Here is a 23,150-nt window from a genome sequence, read left to right as displayed (position 1 = left end):
TATTGAGATGACAAATTCCTTTAAGTTTATATCTTGCAAAACATCGATCCCTCTTATATGAGAAAGTACAAATGAAAAACTGTCCTCTCTATGGACATCTTTCATGTTTTACATAGATTTCCTTGATGGAGAAGTTTAGAATAACTCTTACAGGAATTGGACCTCACAAAGCAAGGTGTTGAACATGTATCAGCTCAAGCTTGTAACCCTTATACGATAGTGATTTTTTGACTCCCATGTAACCTACTTTCTGCTTACACATCCAATCCACAAGTCTCTTGTTGATTAGGTCCCCAACCCCCTCTGTTGTTACTGTATCTATTATTACCAAACCACAAGGACGGAAAGAAGGAGATTGTGAGATAATAAGGTAACTTCTACACCAATGTCAAAGCACAATCTCAAAAGAAAAAGGAGGATCAAACTTAATTCATAACAAGACATGTCTGGAAATAACACTGCTAACAGTAAACAAGCCATGAATTGTCGAGGTTTGTAAATGTGCAACTTGATACTTCAGGGAGTGTACCTGTGGACAACAGAAATACAATTATAGTTACTGATATGATCTTTCCTTTATATAGAGGAAAACTAAACCAACAAAAGACTGCTCCATTCTAGCATACCTTCATCTTTTGAGCAATGCCCTTTATCTGTGCTCATATGAGAGCAAACAGAACATTTTGTTTAATGCAGATCATTTTCACAATGCCCTAAAAATCTTAATGCTTTTCCTCTCAATATCCCCTCCCAAACACACACACACACACACACACACACACACTCACACACAAACATGAAGCATTTCACTACACCCACAATAACATCTGCTGAACATGTGTATGTGACCAATACAATTTGATTTGATGAACACACAAAAATAGAAAATAGGCAAGTACCAATTTGGGTGGGGTGGGAGAGGGGAGAGAAAGAGAGAGAGGGGGGAGAGGTGTGTGGCTCCTCCTCACTCTGTGTGTGCTCTCTTCCTCTCGCTTTTTAGTGTGTTCCTCATTCACTCACTCAGAAAAGGTTGTGAGAGGGTCTCTCAGCAAGAGAAGGGTAATAAAAAAAAGGGGATTGTTTGAACAGAGAGACTGTGTAAACAAAGGGAACTGGGTTGTGTTCTTGGGGACTCTTATCACCTGTCTACAACACACCACTCCTGCAGCATTATAGGACTCCTGGATGGAGAGGCAGCAGGGAGAGGTAACGGCAGATCGCCTGGAGCGCCTAGATCCGCTCTGTGACTCAGAGAGAGAGATGATCAAGGACACCTGGGCCAAAGTCTACCAGAACTGTGATGATGTTGGGGTGGCCATTCTCATCAGGTAAACTTTACCTATACTCTCTTTCCCTTGTTTCTTGCCTATAACATCTTGAAATTGTCAGTCTAGAGACACTGAAAAACTTGCCTAGGTGCACCCATTTCCATTTGGGGAGTTATGGAGGGCTGATGACAGAAGAGCTGTAACTTACTGAATGCTGGCTGTTTCAACACAGCACACACAGCACACATTGCTGAACAATATAACAAACACACACACACACACACACACACACACACACACACAGAGAGCTGGTGATTGCAGTCCCCTGACCAGTGGCAACAGCTTCTGCCACCACAGGGAGCAAAACTCTCAGCAGGATCTTGTTATCATAGGGATGTTCAGGGCCTCAACCAAGGCTGATTTTAGAACCAGTCTAAAGTTTGCTTCTCCTTAATTATTACATTGCCAACATGGAAATTGCACATGGCTCCTTATCTTGCTCACTGGTTGTTTTACCAATTTGTGTTGCAATAGTTGAGTGTAATAAATAACAATGTTCTTGCAACCTAGATTACAATCTCTCCGTGACCCTTGCATGATCCCCACTATAAATGAAGGGAACTGAAAGTAATTTTAACAACGTGTGAAGATTGTAACATGACGATTGACTTGACTTGCATGCTCTCAGTCTGTTAGAGAGAGCGCCATCACTCATATCTGAGCTATTGCATCTCAAATTGTCTCCCTTCCTATCAGTTGGCAGAATCAGAGGGGAAAGGGTGCAGCTCAATCCATCTTGCTGCTTATTCCAATCTGACATATTTGGCTCTGCAGGTGCTCCCTCTCTGAGGGCAGATCATGTTTCACATATCTGCAGACCAGGGATTTCTGACCTGACTCACTGAACCCTCACAGGGACGTCTCTGTCTAATCCCTCATTGAGCCCTGTGAAGATCAGTGATCAGGGACACTCCCTCCATTCATCATTACATAGTGGACAGGAGGTCATTATACTGTATCAAACCATTAAAAGGCAGATAGCTTTGGGTATACTACCGTCCATGACTTACTGTATATATATTACAGCAGACAAGCAGTAGCTAACCTCTGTGACCATTTGTGATGAGCAAGGTCTTTGTAGTGGTGATTTTTGCACCATGAGACAGCATTGCCCCTCACGAGTCAATAACTACGTACCAAGAGAGTTTTCAATTGATGTTTTTCGCAGACTTCTATTTACCACCACAAACTGATGCTGGGACTAAGACCTCACTCAATGAGCTGTATAGGACCATAAGAAAACTAGAAAATGCACATCCAGAGGCTCCTAGTGGCTGGTTATTTTGATACAGGAAAACTGAAATCCGTCTTACCTCATTTCTACCAGCAGATCTTTATTAGAATTTTAAAAAAATTAAAAGCTACAGAACTGTTTCACTGGCACAGACTGGAATATGTTCCAGGACTCATCTGATGACATTGATGAGTTTATCACATCAGTCTCTGGATTACAGGCAATATCCGCACTGAGCTAAAGGCTATAGCTACCGCTTACAGGACTAAGAATCCTACTACACCGGCTCTGTTGCTCGTCGGAGGTGGCAGGGTTTGCAAACTATCACGGATTACAAAGGGAAACCCAGCCACGAGCAACCCAGTGACGCAAGCCCACCAGACGAGCTAAATCCCTTCAGTGCTCACTTCAAGGCAAGCAACACTGAACCATGCCTGAGAGCACCAGCTGTTCCAGATGACTGTGCGATCACTCTCTCCATAGCCGATGTGAGTAAAAACTTTAAACAGGTTAACATTCACAAGGTCACATGACGGATTACCAGGACGTGTACTCAGCGCAAGCGCTGACCAGCTGGCAAGTGTCTTCACTGACATTTTGAACCTCTCCCTGAAACAGTCTGTAATACCTACATGTTTCAAGCAGACCACCATAGTCCCTGTGCACAAGAATGCCAAGGTAACCTGTGTAAATGACTAGCACTCACATCTGTAGCCCTGAAATGCATTGAAAGGCTGGTCATGGCTCACATCCACACCATCATCCCAGACACCCTGGACCGACTCAAATTCGCATACCTCCCCAACAGATCCACAGATGACGCAACCTCTATTGCCCTTTCCCACTTGGAAAAAAGGAACACTTATGTTAGAATGCTGTTCATTTACTATAGCTCAGCGTTCAATACCATAGTGCCCTCCAAGCTCATCACTAAGCTAAGGACCCTGGGACTGAACACCTACCTTTGCAACTGGATCCTTGACTTCCTGCTGGGACATCCCCAGGTGGTGAGGGCAGGCAACAACACATCCGCCACACTGACTCTCAACACAGGGACCCTCAGGGTTGCGTGCTTAGTCCCCTCCTGTACTCCTTGTTCACCCATGACTGCGTGGCCGTGCACGACTCCAACACCATCATTAAGTTTGCAGAAGTCACACTATTGAGAGCATCTTGACTGGCTGCACACCACTTGGTATGGCAACTACTTGGCATCCGACCACAAGGCACTACAGAGGGTAGTGTGGACAGCCAAGTACATCACTGGTGCTGAGCTCCCAGCCATCAAGTACCTCTATACTAGGCTGTGTCAAAGGAAGTCCATAAAAATTGTCTAAGACTCCAGCCACCGAAGTCATAAACTGTTCTCTCTGCTGCCGCACGACAAGCGGTACCAATGCACATATTCTGGAACCAGCAGGACGCTGAACAGCTTCCACCCCAAGCCATAAATCTGCTAAATAGTTAGTTAAATAGTTAAAAGGACATCATCTTGGTCATAAATTGCAATGCTTTCATTTGATGCAATACTTTAATACCTGTACTTAAATATCTTAAGCCTCAAATTGCTCTGGGGCATTCCAAATGCCTGTAGTATTACATGGTGACATGGAACACTTACAAGGAGCAAACTTTAGCTGTCAAGGGGTCTTTGAATCTTTGGCATCTTTGGAGATTTGAAGGCATGTTCAAGTATAATGTTAAACCTCAAACCTCAACTGTTCTATCTAAATAACTAAAATATCCCATGTGAAATACCCATAGCTCTCTGAAAGTGTCAGGGATGCATCTCATTGTAACACATTCCAGGGTATAAATATGTAGTTGCATTTGCATTTATCAAATACCTATACAATTTCCACTCAGGGCAAGTATGTCACATTTAGAACAGCCGGTCAACTATCTCAGAAATGAGCCCTATCCCAGAGTAGGATTAACAGGCTGATGATTATAAAACACAAATGAGGCTATTTATATGCAGCCACCATAGATCAAGGGAGAGATTAAACACCACTGTCTTCACTATTTATGAGTGAAACAGAGGATCTGGCTTTACAATTGAAAGTCATTGCATAGACCCTCCATTTTAAGCAGAAGAAAATGAGACACCCCCTCCTCTGTCTTCCTTGTCTGCTTTCTCCCAATACTTGATTTCACAGGTGAAGGTAGTGGAAGCCATGTGCTTTCATCAAAACACAATGGCTTCCCCATAAAGCTTCCATTTTCTGTTATGGGTTTCAAAAGGATAGAGGTATGGGACATCTGGAAAATATACACACAGACAGCTGTATTGTATCTGTCCTGGTCACCGTAGGCTGTAGTTTATTGCTCAATACTATTCTCTTTCACAATGTGTTCGTTTTTTCCACAAAGATAACCTATTTCATCATTGGAGTTATTCTGTTTTTATATGGTAGAGAATTAGATGTGTGGTACGTAAGGTATATATATATATATATATATGTCTTATCCTAATACATTGTTTGGGTGTTTACAAGAGCTGACAGGAATACATAAATACTGTAGCACAACAATGTTGAACATGAGTGTGGGTGTAGGTGCATCCGGCCAAACCAACCATATGGTATATCCCTGTGATGTAGAGCTAATTGTCTCCAACCCCGACAGTAACACAGTGAGAGGGAAGCAGCAGATGAAGTCACTGCTGCCTGAGTACACACAGCCATTCTGACCGTTTATTTCAGTGTGTAATTACACAAGCAACCAACTAACCATCTCAATTTCATTAGCGCACTTCACTGTTGGTCTGCTAATCCTATGACCAGACATGGAGATGATGAAACACTAGCTTTGTGAGTTTTAGGGGAGAGCTGTGCAGTTTGTATACATTCACTGTCAGCCACTGAGACCAGACATCAGGGACCACATTGGAAACAAGTGGAATCGTTATACCGTATATCGCCCCAGTGCATCTTTTTTCCAAATAAATAAATCACCTGGACCAACATGTCTCCAAGACTCAGGAAAACATAGCAGTAGCCACCGAAATGACAGGATGTACATAGACCACAATTCTATCCTCCTGATTCCTGCTTACAAGCAAAAATTAAAGCAGGAAGCACCAGTGACTAGGTCTATAAAAAAAGTGGTCTGGTGAAGCAGATGCTAAACTACAGGATTATTTTGCTATCACAGACTGGAACATGTTCCGGGATTCTTCCGATGGCATTGAGGAGTACACCACATCAGTCACTGGCTTTATCAATAAGTGCATCTAGGATGTCGTCCCCACAGTGACTGTACGTACATACCCCAACCAAAAGCCATGGATAACAGGCAACATTCGCACTGAGCTAAAGGGTAGAGCTGCCGCTTTCAAGGTGCGGGATTCTAACCCGGAAGCTTACAAGAAATCCTGCAATGCCCTGCGACGAGCCATCAAACAGGAAAAGCGTCAATACAGGTGTAACGCCCGGGGTGTAGTGGGTGAGAAGTCAGGCGCAGGAAGCAGAGAGTTCAGGGTAGTGCTATATCGTTTAATGCACAAAAACCGCCGAGCGCCACCCGAACAGGAAGGGTAGCCACCTTCGGTAGGAGTCATGACAACAGGGCTAAGATTGAATCGTTCTACACCGGCTCCGACGCTCGTCTTATGTGGCAGGGCTTGCAAACTATTACAGACTACAAAACGAAGCACAGCCGTGAGCTGCACAGTGACACGAGACTACAAGATGAGCTAAATCACTTATATGCTCGCTTCGAGGCAAGCAACACTGAGGCATGCAGCTGTACCGGACGATTGTGTGATCACGCTCTCCGTAGCAGATGTGAGTAAGAGGTTTAAACAGGTCAACATACACAAGGCTGCGGGGCCAGATGGATTACCAGGACGTGTGCTCCGGGCATGTGCTGACCAACTGGCAGGTGTCTTCACTGACATTTTCAACATGTCCCTGATTGAGTCTGTAATAACAACATGTTTCAAGCAGACCACCACAGACCCTGTGCCCAAGAACACAAAGGTAACCTGCCTAAATGACTACAGACCCATAGCACTCACGTCCGTAGCCATGGAGTACTTTGAAAGGTTGGCTCACATCAACATCATTATCCCAGAAACCCTAGACCCACTCCAATTTGCATACCGCCTAAACAGATCCACAGATGTTGCAATCTCTATTGCACTCCACACTGCCCTTTCCCACCTGGACAAATGAACACTTATGTGAGAATGCTATTAATTGACTACAGCTCAGCGTTCAACACCATAGTACCCTCAAAGCTCATCACTAAGCTAAGGATCCTGGGACTAAACATCTCCGTCTGCAACTGAATCCTTGACTTCCTGAAGGGCCGCCCCCAGGTGGTGAGGGTAGGTAGCAACACATCGGCCACACAGGTCCGCAACACTGGAGCTCCACAGGGGTGCGTGCTCAGTCCCCTCCTCTACTCCCTGTTCACCCACAACTGCATGGCCAGGCACGACTCCAACACCATCATTAAGTTTGCAGACGACACAACAGTGGTAGGCCTGATCACCGACAATGACGAGACAGCCTATAGGGAGGAGGTCAGAGACCTGGCCGGGTGGTGCCAGAATAACAACCTATCCCTCAATGTAACTAAGACTAAGGAGATGATTGTGGACTACAGGAAAAGGAGGACCGAGCACGCCCCCATTCTCATCGACGGGGCTGTAGTAGTGGAGCAGGTTGAGAGCATCAAATTCCTTGGTGTCCACATCAACAACAAACTAGAATGGACCAAACACACCAAGACAGTCGGGAGGAGGGCACGGCAAAGCCTATTCCCCCTCAGGAAACTAAAAAGATTTGGCATGGGTCCTGAGATCCTCAAAAGGTTCTACAGCTGCAACATCAATTGCCTGGTACAGCAATTGTTCGGCCTCTGACCACGAGGCACTATATAGGGTAGTGCGTACGGCCCACTACATCACTGGGGCTAAGCTGCCTGCAATCCAGGACCTCTACACCAGGCGGAGTCAGAGGAAGGCCCTCTAACTCAGGTTTTTTGTTAACTGACAAACATTTCTTCTGCCTTATCAGCTAGAAGAAATGTGTGTTTTTACAAACACTGTTATCATGTATTTGTATAGCACATGCTTGTGCTCAGGCCATGGTTGAGTAAATGAAGCATAACCTGTACAGAACCTGGACAGTGGTTAAACATTAAAAGGGAAAACATGCCCTGCAGCTGTGTCAATACGCTCCAACTATGTTTACTTATAATATCTCACTGGGCCAAGTAATGCACCTCCTTTCTTCTACAGGCTCTTTGTGAACTTCCCCTCCTCCAAGCAGTACTTTAGCCAGTTCCAACAGGTGGAGGACCCTGGGGAACTGGAGAGGAGTGCCCAGCTCAGGAAGCACTCACGCAGGGTGATGAACGCCATCAACACCCTGGTGGAGAACCTCCATGACGGGGACAAGATGGTGTCTGTTCTGAAGCTGGTGGGCAAGGCCCATGCACTCAGACACAATGTGGAGCCTGTCTACTTCAAGGTGAGGAAGAACCAGGCAACATGTTTACACATAACCATTACCCACAGGCACACCAAAGCAAATGTATTCCCTCTCTCTCTTTCTCAGATCCTGTGTGGGGTGATTCTGGAGGTGCTGGTTGCAGACTTTCCTGATTACATCACTCCAGAGGTGGCAGTGGCGTGGACCAAACTGCTGGATGCCATCTACTGGCACGTGAAAGGCGTGTATGAGGAGGTGGGCTGGGCCTCCAGCTCTGCTGTGTGAACCATCTGTCTGGGTCAAAGTTGCAGTCAGTGACTACTGTGGACTCCCGGAGACTGACTACTACTGGGCCTTGGCTTAGGAGGAGGACGATCTACTTCTGACCATTCAAGGGAAGAAATGTATCTTTCCAGAGCTCATAGAATCTTCCTATGTATCATCATGGCTCCATCCCTGTATCTTTCCCATGCCCCACTGTGGGGTGTGTTCTTCTGATGGACTCTCTTATGAACGATGGGGTGGTGGTTTGTGCTGACTTTGGTTGGAATGTGTGTGAATGGACATATGTGTGTATGCATTTATGTTTGAGGTAGAGAATAAGCCCTACACAGACTTGGATGTCTCTTCAGCTACATTGCCATGAGATTATGTTGAAGATTGAGGATTGGCAGACATAAGAACTGTATTATGTCATAGAGACAGTCTAAACGTACACTCTCATACACATTTTTATCTTTACACCAAAAACAGATATACAGGGGAGAGAATGTCTTCTGCTAATCACTCAGTTGTTAACCTGCTTTGTGCCTTTCTTTATTTCTGACACTGACATCAAGATCTTTGTTCATTTCATGTGATGCTTTGTTGGTGTTTCCTGCGCAGTATATTGTATTTCAGAATCCGTCACCCTTCAGAATCAGATCCACCTCACTGTCTCACAAAATGAGAAATAACTTGTGAGGTGTGGTGTCCACATTTAAGCAATGTAAATGATTTTTTTAATCAATCCCTGTATCTGCATAATAACATAATAAACCAAAACAATGATATCTATAATGGAAATCATGACAAGCATATTATTCTTAATCCCTTGTTTTTCACTGTGAGGTATTAGCACTCTCTTTCCTCCTGCTATGGCCTAGTCCCTGTGAGTCAGCAGTCCTAACGATAGGTGGATTAGCAGGAGGCCTAAAGGTATTTATACCTCCCATGTCACGAGACACTCAGTGTTGCTCGGTTCTGAATCCTACCACCTCTCCCTGCACATCAATGATTGTTGTGGGAACACAAGTGCACATGTGGACTTTCACGCCAGCATCAATAAAGACTTGTGTACCACCGTATGTGCTCCCCCATACCAACCTACTGTATATAGATATCATTACACAATAGAAGGTGCAGTAACAATACATTAGTATAATGAGTCTGGATTACTCCATGACTTCTATGAAGGTAGCGATATGTTATTTACATACAGTGCCTTGCGAAAGTATTCGGCCCCCTTGAACTTTGCGACCTTTTGCCACATTTCAGGCTTCAAACATAAAGATATAAAACTGTATTTTTTTGTGAAGAATCAACAACAAGTGGGACACAATCATGAAGTGGAACGACATTTATTGGATATTTCAAACTTTCTTAACAAATCAAAAACTGAAAAATTGGGCGTGCAAAATTATTCAGCCCCTTTACTTTCAGTGCAGCAAACGCTCTCCAGAAGTTCAGTGAGGATCTCTGAATGATCCAATGTTGACCAAAATGACTAATGATGATAAATACAATCCACCTGTGTGTAATCAAGTCTCCGTATAAATGCACCTGCACTGTGATAGTCTCAGAGGTCCGTTAAAAGCGCAGAGAGCATCATGAAGAACAAGGAACACACCAGGCAGGTCCGAGATACTGTTGTGAAGAAGTTTAAAGCCGGATTTGGATACAAAAAGATTTCCCAAGCTTTAAACATCCCAAGGAGCACTGTGCAAGCGATAATATTGAAATGGAAGGAGTATCAGACCACTGCAAATCTACCAAGACCTGGCCGTCCCTCTAAACTTTCAGCTCATACAAGGAGAAGACTGATCAGAGATGCAGCCAAGAGGCCCATGATCACTCTGGATGAACTGCAGAGATCTACAGCTGAGGTGGGAGACTCTGTCCATAGGACAACAATCAGTCGTATATTGCACAAATCTGGCCTTTATGGAAGAGTGGCAAGAAGAAAGCCATTTCTTAAAGATATCCATAAAAGATAAAAGATTGCCACAAGCCACCTGGGAGACACACCAAACATGTGGAAGAAGGTGCTCTGGTCAGATGAAACCAAAATTGAACTTTTTGGCAACAATGCAAAACGTTATGTTTGGCGTAAAAGCAACACAGCTGAACACACCATCCCCACTGTCAAACATGGTGGTGGCAGCATCATGGTTTGGGCCTGCTTTTCTTCAGCAGGGACAGGGAAGATGGTTAAAATTGATGGGAAGATGGATGGAGCCAAATACAGGACCATTCTGGAAGAGAACCTGATGGAGTCTGCAAAAGACCTGAGACTGGGACGGAGATTTGTCTTCCAACAAGACAATGATCCAAAACATAACGCAAAATCTACAATGGAATGGTTCAAAAATAAACATGTCCAGGTGTTAGAATGGCCAAGTCAAAGTCCAGACCTGAATCCAATCGAGAATCTGTGGAAAGAACTGAAAACTGCTGTTCACAAATGCTTTCCATCCAACCTCACTGAGCTCGAGCTGTTTTGCAAGGAGGAATGGGAAAAAATGTCAGTCTCTCGATGTGCAAAACTGATAGAGACATACCCCAAGCGACTTACAGCTGTAATCGCAGCAAAAGGTGGCGCTACAAAGTATTAACTTAAGGGGGCTGAATAATTTTACACGCCCAATTTTTCAGTTTTTGATTTGTTAAAAAGTTTGAAATATCCAATAAATGTCGTTCCACTTCATGAGTGTGTCCCACTTGTTGTTGATTCTTCACAAAAAAATACAGTTTTATATCTTTATGTTTGAAGCCTGAAATGTGGCAAAAGGTTGCAAAGTTCAAGGGGGCCGAATACTTTCGCAAGGCACTGTATATGCTGAATCTGATACTGAAAACAATGACATGAACATGAACACACACAAACATTAAGACAGCTACGCTTTGTCCCCAAAATGGAAGCTTAATCTAGGTTTTCATTACATAAATTATTTTACACAAGATCAAGTTCAAGTAAACTCAATAATTCTAGTAGCCTACAAGTGTATGCATTCTTTGTTTAATATAAGCTACACAATCTACTCTGTCAAAGCCCTGAGACATTACACAATAAAGACAAAACACTCATTATGACGTTAAGCATGAGAGTATGCTACTACAGCAAAATCAGGGTCCATGACAGCCCTGCAGCGCTAGTTCAACCCACACCACATGAATGGCCACAGCACATAGTGCCCCTGTAAAGCTATACTAGTGGCGATGGAGGATTAAAAGGTTGAGCTCAGACCACAAACACTACTTTCTGTTCACCTCCTGCCCCTGCAACAGGGCCTTCCCCTGATCTGAGCTAATCCAACAGGCTAATCTTGCCACTAGCTTGAGAGCCACAGGAATCATTCTACTCTCCCTCAATGGGAGGAATAGTCCCAGTGTTCTAACCCAGCTGCAGTCCCAAAACGGGATACATGTGATAGGACCATGTGCACCACTACAATGGTCCTCACCACTATTGCTGTCATCCTATACAGAAAGTTCTCAAACCGAGTCGAACCGTAAGTACTCTTGTTTTTACTCTTTCTCATCCTCTGCCTCTTGCTCTGGTCACGTTCACTTCTTGAGGGAAAACCTAGTTGATAATACACAGAGCCACATGTATCTGGTCACATGTACAGGTAAGGTTGACAGATTTTGTGAAATGTATCTTGGTTGGTTCGATATTTTATTTTTTATAGTTTTTGGTTGCTTTGTACTTACCTCTTATGTCACGGTGTTATGTCACACAGTGCATCAGAACTGTTAACGGTAGTGTATTTTGATACTGCCATGGAATTCTCTCATGGGATTAGTGTACTGTTTGTAAGTGTTCTCATGCCCTTCATAGAACATTACAGCAAATGTCTCAATAGCACTGAATGTTAATTATTTGAACAGATATCTAATTACCAATCAAACATGAAATCAAACATTGATCAAAATGTGATTACTCTAAGGGGCAATCATCTAAATGCTAGATAAATTATGCTATATCACTGAAACTATCCTGAAAGTCATAGCTTGTCTTCCTCAAATAATACACAATCTTGATCTAACATCAAGTGGAAAGTTTCCAGGTTAGCGCTGCGGCTGCAACCTGGACTCAGGGGTAGGCGTAACATAGTAAACAAAAATCTTTGACACTCACATTAGAATGATATGCACGTTTGGTATGGTATGTATTAATTTGTGGTGCTAAGTAGTTGCAAAGTTGTTAATTACCTAAAATGCTAAAGTTGTCCATGATGAAATTCGAACACGCAACCTTTGGGTTGGTAGACATTCATGTTATACCTCCCTCCTTAAATAATCTTCTGTCTTATGTAACCACACAAAACGCAACATATCATACTAATTTGAGTGTCCCGGACAGAGTGACTATATATTAACAAAATTGTATCTAATGTAAGGATGAATAAAGAAAAATGCATCTGAGCTCTTGAGCAGAGGGCTGCTAGTTGACTCTCAGCCCCCTTGGCTCTGCATGACCACTCACATGGCAACGGCAAATAATGTCATGTGGCTGCAGCAACATATCAAGCTCAAAAGCATGGACACATATTCATTATCTGATTATATCAGATTAGGATTCATAGTTGTATCAGTCTTACTGACAAGTCAAGGATTGTAATGAAGCTGCAATATATGCTAACTTTAACAACACTGGATTTGTTACGAATTCCAATTTGTTGTGGCTAATGTTAGCTAGGTGGCTAACCTAATGTTAGCTAGGTGGCTAACCTAATGTTAGCTAGGCTAGGGGTTAAGGTTAGGGGTTAAGGTTAGGGATCAGGTTATGGTTACTGTTAGGGTTAAGGTTAGGGTTAATCTTGGGGTTAGGAGTTGGGTTAAAGGATTATGGTTGAGGTTAGCTAATATGCTAAGTAGTTGCAAAGTAGCTAAAAAGTAGTAAGTAGTTGCAAATTAGCTAAAATGCTAAAATTGTCCATGATGAGATTCAAACACGCAACCTTTGAGTTGCTAGACGTTCGCATTATACAGCCTTTCATTTTTTTGCCTTCAGTAACCTGCTGTATTATGTAACCATACCAAACATAACATACAGTATTATACTAATTTGAATGTCTCAGACAGAGTGACTATATATTAACAAATTGTATCAGTCTTACTGGCAAGTCAAGAATTATAATGAAGCTTCAATATGTGCTAACATCATCTCCCATTTCAGGCACAATGTTGATGATGCCAATGAGGTGCCCTACATGAAGAGCAATGGAGTCGACCCTAAGAAATAACAACCCTCACAGCAGATGTAGCTCTAGTCTACAGTCTACATGGTACATAAAAGTAGCCTACAGAAGTGAATGCTGTCTGATATTTCAAGATGTGGAAAGGAATGCAAGAGGAGGAGAGGAAGAGAGAGGGAGGGAAAATGGAACATGTGGCAGAAGTAGAGATGCATGAAGTGAGAAGATGTATGCCCGTTCCACATTTAGCTTTCAAGTACTCACCACTATGCTGCTCCCACTAAATAATTTAGTGGCAGAACAACAATCCATCAGCTCTGTGGAAGGTTATTATAAATGCATTACCTCCCCAAGCCTACCAGTTCAATGGAGTCGTGCAGGGCCTCATAAATATGGGTCAATAAAGGCACACACAAAAGACTCAGGATGAATGAAATAGGCTTTATTGTTTTAGTGGGAACTTTCACCCTACCTGTGCGTAGAAGCTCTCAGATCTGAGGCGGGTCTTTTCAAATGAAGAGACGTGAGTTTATTCATTTATTCATAGCATGATATCTCCCTAAATGATTAATGTCCCCCGCATGTAAGCTTTAATGCACCATCTTTTCTCTCTTTTCTTCCAGACACGAACTGAAGACAGGTCTTCACCTTAATGGCTACAAATCGGGTGAGTTCTCTCAATGGCTGCATTCTATGTCTCAAACTTAAACACCAGAAATGGAAAAGTACTACTGAATTACTACTCATTACTACTACCTGAGATCTACACAAAACCTACTGGTTTTACTACTTGATTGCTATTGAGATGTGTAGTAACCCAGTAGTGATTTATGTAGTAATTTAAGTAGTAATGAGTGATCCATTGAGACGTTTCACTACTGGTGAACACTACATATTTCCTATTCAAGTCAATATATAATTATTCCTTGATGACTACTGAGCTTTTGGGTATCTGCTACTTAAACTTCTTCGGGATCGGTGTCCACAGGACAGTTGAGCTAACATAGGCTAATGCGATTAGCATGAGGTTGTAAGTAACAAGAACATTTCCCAGGACATAGACATATCTGATATTGTCAGAAATCTTAAATTCTTGTTAATCTAACTGCACTGTCCAGTTTACAGTAGCTATTACAGTGAAATAGTGCCACACTATTGTTTGAGGAGAGTGCACAGTTTTATTATTTATTAATAAACAATTTAGGCACATTTGGGCAGTCTTGATCCAAAATGTTTACATAAATACAATGGTTCATTGGATTCGTCTAAAACTTTGCCCATACACTGCTGCCATCTAGTTGCCAAAATCTAAATTGCACCTGGGATGGAATAATACATTATTGCCTTTCTCTTGCATTTCAAAGATGATGGTACCAGATCTAATGTGTTACATTCTCCTATATTCCTTTCACATTTCCACAAACTTCAAAGTGTTTCCTTTCAAGAATATGCATATCCTTGCTTCAGGGCCTGAACTACAGGCAGTTAGTTTTGGGTATGTCATTTAAGGTGAAAATTGAAAAAAAGGGTCCGATCCTTAAGAGGTTTTTAACTATCTTCAGATCCTCTTTTTTTGTGGCAGCCACGTTTCTCCACCACGTAATCTTTTAGAAAATAAAGACAAGCAACAGAGACAACAAAATATAAGTCATTATCAATAATTTGCTGTCAGAGATCATAAGACAACACAGAAAAACATTTGCATACAAACACACATACTTATTAGCTAGCATGACGAAAAGAGAGGCTACATAGCTACATTCCAATGGGGCTAGCAAACAACTAGGCTAAACACAACACTGTTTTGGCTAGCATTCTTTTTGATGTGGTAAAAAGTTATTTAAACTGCTAAACAACAACATGAAACTATTCAGAAAACATAAACAAGAGTTAAACTTATAGATGGTGCCAGCATAAAGGCTATGAAAGACAGGATGGAGAAGGATGGAAGATGATTACATTCGGAATTGTCAAAAACAGTAGCTAGCCAACAACATCCAACTACTTCCTGTTTTGCCTTCATCTGCGGTTGCGAAAAGCCTGTGTAATCTGGCAATAGTTTTGAAATTACTTATTTCCTACCAACATCAAGTAGTAAAAACTATACCTGATTACTATTGAAAACCCTGTGTGGAAAAGCTGTAGAATTTTGACTACATATTTACAACCTGCAACATGTAGTAAAAAGCTCTACCTGATTACTACTGTAATAACTACTGTTTTCATGCTGAACACTACAAAACTCTACTTGTGTATCTTGAGTCGTGCATAATCTACACAATCCTTACAAGTCTCTACATAGTCACTACTGCACGAATAGGTTTTGTGTAACAATTCAGTAGTACTTTTTCATGAGGGCTAATTTAACCAGTGGTGTAAAGTATTTACAGTAAGTAAAAAATACTTTAAAGTTTTGGGGTATCTGTACTTAATTTGTAAATTATGTCTGAGTGGCGGAGTGTGCCTCTGGCTGTCAAAAAATAATACTAATAATAAGGAAATCGTGTCGTCTGGTTTGCTTAATATAAGGAATTTGATGTATTTTTACTTTTACTCAAGTATGACAAGTATACTTTTTCCACCACTGTACTTAAGTACATTTAAAACCAGATACTTTTAGACTTTTACTCTCAAGCAGTATTTTACTGAGTGTCTCACTTTTACTTGAGTCAATTTCAATGAAGGTATCTTTACTTTTACTCAAGTATGATAATTGAATAGTTTTCCACCTCTGAATATACCACTGCTGAGTGAAGCTCCTTGCTAACATGTTAACTCCTGTGCTTTGGGTATTTTTCCAGTCTAGTTTGACAGGCAAACATCCTATAACCTAAACCCCAAAATGGATATGTTACAGACAACAGCAGCAGCTCCATCTCAGTCATCTAGAATTGATGCAGCTGGCGCCATTGTCTCTCCAGTGTTCAGAGACTGTGCATTGCCATGTGAAAAGCATCTGGAATTAATAACAGGCCAGGGCAGGCCAGCACAACAAGATTTTTTTTTTTATCACATCTTCAATCCCCATCTGTCCTGCAGATCCCTCTAAAGTTAGAGGAGTCCCAGGAAGCATCCCTCCTCCTTCTTGAGGCAGGAGAATTCCATTTCTGGGAATGAAACCTCAACCAATAACATCTTGGTGGAGCTGAATCTACAGTACAACATCTTGGTTTATTATGGGTTTCTTGTTTTGTACAGTTGGACGTTTTCTTAAGGCTTAAAGTGGGCCAATGGTCAATGTAAAACTGTTGGAAAGTGTTCTGTGCCTCAACAAACAGTTGTTGTTTATTGTCATTTTTTGTCTTTGAGCAAATAGGGCTGTACAGATTTGTGTCCATTGAGTAAATTATAATGGCTTTTAAAGAAGAGGCAAAACTTTAAAATTATGCACTTTAAATGGTAGGATGTTTTTGGTAATCTTTCACATTCCTAAAGTGACTTAAATATTGTTTTTGACTGAAACAAGGAGCTTTGGATAAGCAATATATTTCAAATGAATCGCTTGAACCCATAAATATTTGACCAAATGTCAGAGAACATAAATGTCTTGTAGTGAAGATGTGTGTGCCGTGGCTACTAAATCTAAAGAGCAATGGAGAGAGGCCTCTGTTTTGTACCTCTATGTCAACCCTCTCCAGTCACAATGCATTGCTATGTGATGAAAGAAAGCATGCAATGAATCACCTCTTCCCCTACACCTTTAGCATCCCGTTGGTCCCATTGAAGGAGCAACAGTCAGAAAGAGGTGTGTTACTAGTCTGCCTATGTTCAAAACACAGCTCCAACTTTACTTTACATTTTTAAAAGCAGCTAGGTGTCACCTTAGTAAACGTCTGCTTTGAGTCAGAGCTTGGTGATGATGGTGGTTACTGGTAGGACGGTTTGTTACAGTATCGACTTTCCTTTGACATGTCATCTTACAACCTGCTTCTTCTCTCTAAAGCAAAAAGTATGTCTGTTCTTTGCTCTCCCCACCTGATCAAATAAAGAGATTGGAAAAATGTATTTAGTTTGTACGTACTTTTATGGCCTTGGTTTTAATTTTCCCTTGTTGTAGAATACCTACTCCCAAATGTTGCATTGTATGTACTGCATGTGTTAGGGTGAGTGAATGAGGACCCAAAAGCGAACTAACTTAAACAGAGCTTCTTTAATAACCAAACATAGGTAGGCTCAGATAGACCGGCAGATTCCGACAGGACAGGACAAGGTTACAGCAAACATGACGATAGTCTGGCTCAGGCATGAAACACAACAAACAAGAATCCGACAAGGACAGGAACAGAAACAGAGAGAGATATAGGGACCTAATCAGAGGGAAAAAGGGAACAGGTGGGAAACGGGGTGAATGGGTAGTCAGAGGAGACAAGGAACAGCTGGGGGAAAGCGGGGGAGAAAAGGTAACCTAACAACGACCAGCAGAGGGAGACAGGGTGAAGGGAAAGGACAGAGACAAGACACAACATGACAGTACATGACAGTACCCCCCCACTCACCGAGCGCCTCCTGGCGCACTCGAGGAGGAAACCTGGCGGCAACGGAGGAAATCCTCGATCAGCGCACGGTCCAGCACGTCCCGAGAGGGAACCCAACTCCTCTCCTCAGGACCGTACCCCTCCCAATCTACGAGGTACTGGTGACCACGGCCCCGAGGGCGCATGTCCAAAATTCTACGGACCCTGTAGATGGGTGCGCCCTCGACAAGGATGGGGGGGGGGGGGAAGACGAGCGGGGGCGCGAAGGACGGGCTTGACGCAGGAGACATGGAAGACCGGGTGGACGCGACGAAGGTATCGCGGAAGAAGAAGTCGAACTGCGACAGGATTAATGACCCGAGAAATACGGAACGGACCAATGAACCGCGGGGTCAACTTGCGAGAAGCCGTCTTAAGGGGAAGGTTCTGAGTGGAGAGCCAAACTCTCTGACCGCGACAATATCTAGGACTCTTAGTTCTACGCTTATTAGCAGCCCTCACAGTCTGCGTCCTATAACGGCAAAGTGCAGACCTGACCCTCTTCCAGGTGCGCTCGCAACGTTGGACAAAAGCCTGAGCGGAGGGGACGCTGGACTCGGCGAACTGAGATGAGAACAGCGGAGGCTGGTACCCCAGGCTACTCTGAAAAGGAGATAGCCCGGTCGCAGACGAAGGAAGCGAGTTGTGGGCGTATTCTGCCCAGGGGAGCTGTTCTGACCAAGACGCAGGGTTACGAAAAGAAAGACTGCGTAAGATGCGACCAATAGTCTGATTGGCCCGTTCTGCTTGACCGTTAGACTGGGGGTGAAAGCCGGAAGAGAGACTGACGGAAGCCCCAATCAAACGGCAAAACTCCCTCCAAAATTGAGACGTGAATTGCGGACCTCTGTCCGAAACGACGTCTGACGGAAGGCCATGAATTCTGAAAACATTCTCGATGATGATTTGTGCCGTCTCTTTAGCAGAAGGAAGCTTAGCAAGGGGAATGAAATGAGCCGCCTTAGAGAACCTATCGACAACCGTAAGAATAACAGTCTTCCCCGCTGACGAAGGCAGTCCGGTGACAAAATCTAAGGCGATGTGAGACCACGGTCGAGAGGGAATAGGAAGCGGCCTGAGACGGCCGGCAGGAGGAGAGTTACCGGACTTAGTCTGCGCGCAGACCGAACAAGCAGCCACGAAACGACGCGTGTCATGCTCCCGGGTGGGCCACCAAAAACGCTGGCGAATGGAAGCAAGCGTACCCCGAACGCCAGGGTGGCCGGCTAACTTGGCAGAGTGAGCCCACTGAAGAACGGCCAGACGAGTAGGAACGGGAACGAAAAGAAGGTTCCTAGGACAAGCGCGCGGCGACGGAGTGTGAGTGAGCGCTTGTTTTACCTGCCTCTCAATTCCCCAGACAGTCAACCCGACAACACGCCCCTCAGGGAGAATCCCCTCGGGGTCAGTGGAGGCTACTGAAGAACTGAAGAGACGAGACAAAGCATCAGGCTTGGTGTTCTTAGAGCCCGGACGATAAGAAATCACGAACTCGAAACGAGCGAAAAACAGCGCCCAACGCGCCTGACGCGCATTAAGTCGTTTGGCAGAACGGATGTACTCAAGGTTCCTATGGTCAGTCCAAACGACAAAAGGAACGGTCGCCCCCTCCAACCACTGTCGCCATTCGCCTAGGGCTAACCGGATGGTGAGCAGTTCGCGGTTACCCACATCATAGTTACGTTCCGACGGCGACAGGCGATGAGAAAAATACGCGTATGGGTGGACCTTGTCGTCAGAGAGGGAGCGCTGAGAAAGGATGGCTCCCACGCCCACCTCTGACGCGTCAACCTCGACAACGAACTGTCTAGAGACGTCAGGTGTAACAAGGATAGGAGCGGATGTAAAACGATTCTTGAGGAGATCAAAAGCTCCCTGGGCGGAAACGGACCACTTAAAGCACGTCTTGACAGAAGTAAGGGCTGTGAGAGGAGCTGCCACCTGACCGAAATTACGGATGAAACGACGATAGAAGTTCGCGAAGCCGAGAAAGCGCTGCAGCTCGACGCGTGACTTAGGGACGGGCCAATCAATGACAGCTTGGACCTTAGCGGGATCCATCTTAATGCCTTCAGCGGAAATAACAGAACCGAGAAATGTGACGGAGGAGGCATGAAAAGTGCACTTCTCAGCCTTCACAAAAAGACAATTCTCTAAAAGGCGCTGGAGGACACGTCGAACGTGCTGAACATGAATCTGGAGTGACGGTGAAAAAATCAGGATATCGTCAAGGTAAACGAAAACAAAGATGTTCAGCATGTCTCTCAGGACATCATTGACTAATGCCTGAAAGACAGCTGGAGCGTTAGCGAGGCCGAAAGGAAGAACCCGGTATTCAAAGTGCCCTAACGGAGTGTTAAACGCCGTCTTCCACTCGTCCCCCTCCCTGATGCGCACGAGATGGTAAGCGTTACGAAGGTCCAACTTAGTGAAAAACCTGGCTCCCTGCAGGATCTCGAAGGCTGAAGACATAAGAGGAAGCGGATAACGATTCTTCACTGTTATGTCATTCAGCCCTCGATAATCTATGCAGGGGCGCAGAGACCCGTCCTTCTTCTTGACAAAAAAAAACCCCGCTCCGGCGGGAGAGGAGGAGGGGACTATGGTACCGGCGTCAAGAGCTACAGACAAATAATCTTCGAGAGCCTTACGTTCGGGAGCCGACAGAGAGTATAGTCTACCCCGGGGGGGGGGGTTCCCGGAAGGAGATCAATACTACAATCATACGACCGGTGTGGAGGAAGAGAGGTGGCCCTGGACCGACTGAACACCGTGCGCAGATCGTGATATTCCTCCGGCACCCCTGTCAAATCACCAGGCTCCTCCTGTGAAGAAGAGACAGAGGAAACAGGAGGGATAGCAGACATTAAACATTTCACATGACAAGAGACGTTCCAGGAGAGGATAGAATTACTAGACCAATTAATGGAAGGATTATGACAAACTAGCCAGGGATGGCCCAAAACAACAGGTGTAAAAGGTGAACGAAAAATTAAAAAAGAAATGGTTTCACTATGATTACCAGAAACAGTGAGGGTTAAAGGTAGCGTCTCACGCTGAATCCTGGGGAGAGGACTACCATCCAGGGCGAACAAGGCCGTGGGCTCCTTTAACTGTCTGAGAGGAATGTCATGTTCCCGAGCCCAGGTCTCGTCCATAAAACAGCCCTCCGCCCCAGAGTCTATTAAGGCACTGCAGGAAGCTGACGAACCGGTCCAGCGTAGATGGACCGACAAGGTAGTGCAGGATCTTGAAGGAGAGACAGGAGTAGTAGCGCTCACCAGTAGCCCTCCGCTTACTGACGAGCTCTGGCCTTTTACTGGACATGAAGTGACAAAATGACCAGCGGAACCGCAATAGAGACAGAGGCGGTTGGTGATTCTCCGTTCCCTCTCCTTAGTCGAGATGCGGATACCTCCCAGCTGCATGGGCTCAGCACCCGAGCCGGCAGAGGAAGATGGTAGTGATGCGGAGAGGGAGGCGACGGAGAGCGCGAGCTCCTTTCCACGAGCTCGGTGACGAAGATCAACCCGTCGCTCAATGCGAATAGCGAGTTCAATCAAGGAATCCACGCTGGAAGGAACCTCCCGGGAGAGAATCTCATCCTTTACCTCTGCGCGGAAACCCTCCAGAAGACGAGCGAGCAAGGCCGGCTCGTTCCAGCCACTGGAGACAGCAAGAGTGCGAAACTCAATAGAGTAGTCTGTTATGGATCGATTGCCTTGACATAGGGAAGACAGGGCCCTGGAAGCCTCCTCCCCAAAAACAGATCGATCAAAAACCCGTATCATCTCCTCCTTAAAGTCCTGATACTGGTTAGTACACTCAGCCCTTGCCTCCCAGATTGCCGTGCCCCACTCACGAGCCCGTCCAATAAGGTGAGATATGACTTAGGCGACACGAGCAGTGCTCCTGGAGTAAGTGTTGGGCTGGAGAGAAAACACAATATCACACTGGATGAGGAACGAGCGGCATTCAGTGGGCTCCCCAGAGTAACACGGCGGGTTATTGATTCTGGGCTCCGGAGATTCGAAAGCCCTGGAAGTGGCCGGTGGATCGAGGCGGAGATGGTGAACCTGTTCTGTGAGGTTGGAGACTTGGGTGGCCAGGGTCTCAACGGCATGTCGAGCAGCAGACACTTCCTGCTCGTGTCTGCCTAGCATCGCTCCCTGGATCCCGACGGCTGAGTGGAGAGGATCCGAAGTCGCTGGGTCCATTCTTGGTCGGATTCTTCTGTTAGGGTGAGTGAATGAGGACCCAAAAGCGAACTAACTTAAACAGAGCTTCTTTAATAACCAAACATAGGTAGGCTCAGATAGACCGGCAGATTCCGACAGGACAGGACAAGGTTACAGCAAACATGACGATAGTCTGGCTCAGGCATGAAACACAACAAACAAGAATCCGACAAGGACAGGAACAGAAACAGAGAGAGATATAGGGACCTAATCAGAGGGAAAAAGGGAACAGGTGGGAAACGGGGTGAATGGGTAGTCAGAGGAGACAAGGAACAGCTGGGGGAAAGCGGGGGAGAAAAGGTAACCTAACAACGACCAGCAGAGGGAGACAGGGTGAAGGGAAAGGACAGAGACAAGACACAACATGACAGTACATGACAGCATGATGACCATTACTGTATTACCACTTATAAGAGACCCTTCAACATGTAACATACACAGTCTGAGATATTGAATCTGTACATGCTTGTTTTTTTAACCACTCCAAACAAGAAGAATTAAGCAGATACCTCAGCAAGACGTCACCTGACCTCATAAGGATAAAACAGTGATCATTCCACTCCACAGTATTAATCCACAAACGTGAGCAGGTAAATATAGCTTTGCCGCTGACACAACAGCCTTGTGTTATTTACTTCCAATCTCACCAGCCGTCAACATGACAGTGGTTACTATCAAATCATTAGACTGACAAATGACCCCACAAATTGATTGAAGGACATTGAAAAAGGTCCATAAAGAAGCCAAACGAGTCGTGTTTTGGAAGACGCACGTCTCTCGACCTTCGCCTCTCCCGAGTCCATACGGGTGCTGCAGCGATGGGAAAAGACGAACTACCAATTAGATACCACAAAATTGGAGAGAAGAATGGGTAAAAAAACAACAAAAAAAAAACAACAAGAAGCCAAACGAAAACACCTATGGTGTTACAGG

General features: G+C 44.4%; 1 protein-coding gene and 1 long non-coding RNA gene across 7 annotated transcripts; both read left to right on the top strand.

The window, feature by feature from the left end:
• Positions 1-1,185: 1,185 nt before the first annotated feature.
• Positions 1,186-8,291, top strand: cygb (cytoglobin). Its single transcript, NM_001124390.1, is given in 3 exon segments — positions 1,186-1,328; positions 7,814-8,045; positions 8,133-8,291. Coding segments are annotated over 3 exon segments (534 nt in total).
• Positions 8,292-11,581: 3,290 nt separating this feature from the next.
• Positions 11,582-17,470, top strand: LOC110538515 (uncharacterized). Of its 6 annotated transcripts, none has more exons than XR_002475765.3 (4): positions 11,582-11,776; positions 13,447-13,988; positions 14,089-14,132; positions 16,267-17,470. It is a non-coding gene; the product is annotated as an uncharacterized LOC110538515 (long non-coding RNA). The 6 variants fall into 6 exon arrangements; XR_016485351.1 differs by having other exon boundaries at positions 11,596-11,776; positions 13,447-13,555; positions 16,323-17,470; XR_016485349.1 differs by having other exon boundaries at positions 11,599-11,776; positions 13,447-13,555; positions 16,505-17,470.
• The last annotated feature ends 5,680 nt before the right edge of the window (positions 17,471-23,150 follow it).

Source organism: Oncorhynchus mykiss, chromosome 12 (genome assembly GCF_057628025.1).
Source record: "Oncorhynchus mykiss isolate SJ-2025 chromosome 12, ASM5762802v1, whole genome shotgun sequence".
NCBI classification, from domain to species: domain Eukaryota; kingdom Metazoa; phylum Chordata; class Actinopteri; order Salmoniformes; family Salmonidae; genus Oncorhynchus; species Oncorhynchus mykiss.
The sequence above is the reverse complement of the archived record's forward strand: the minus strand, read 5'-3'. Positions and strand labels throughout refer to the sequence as shown.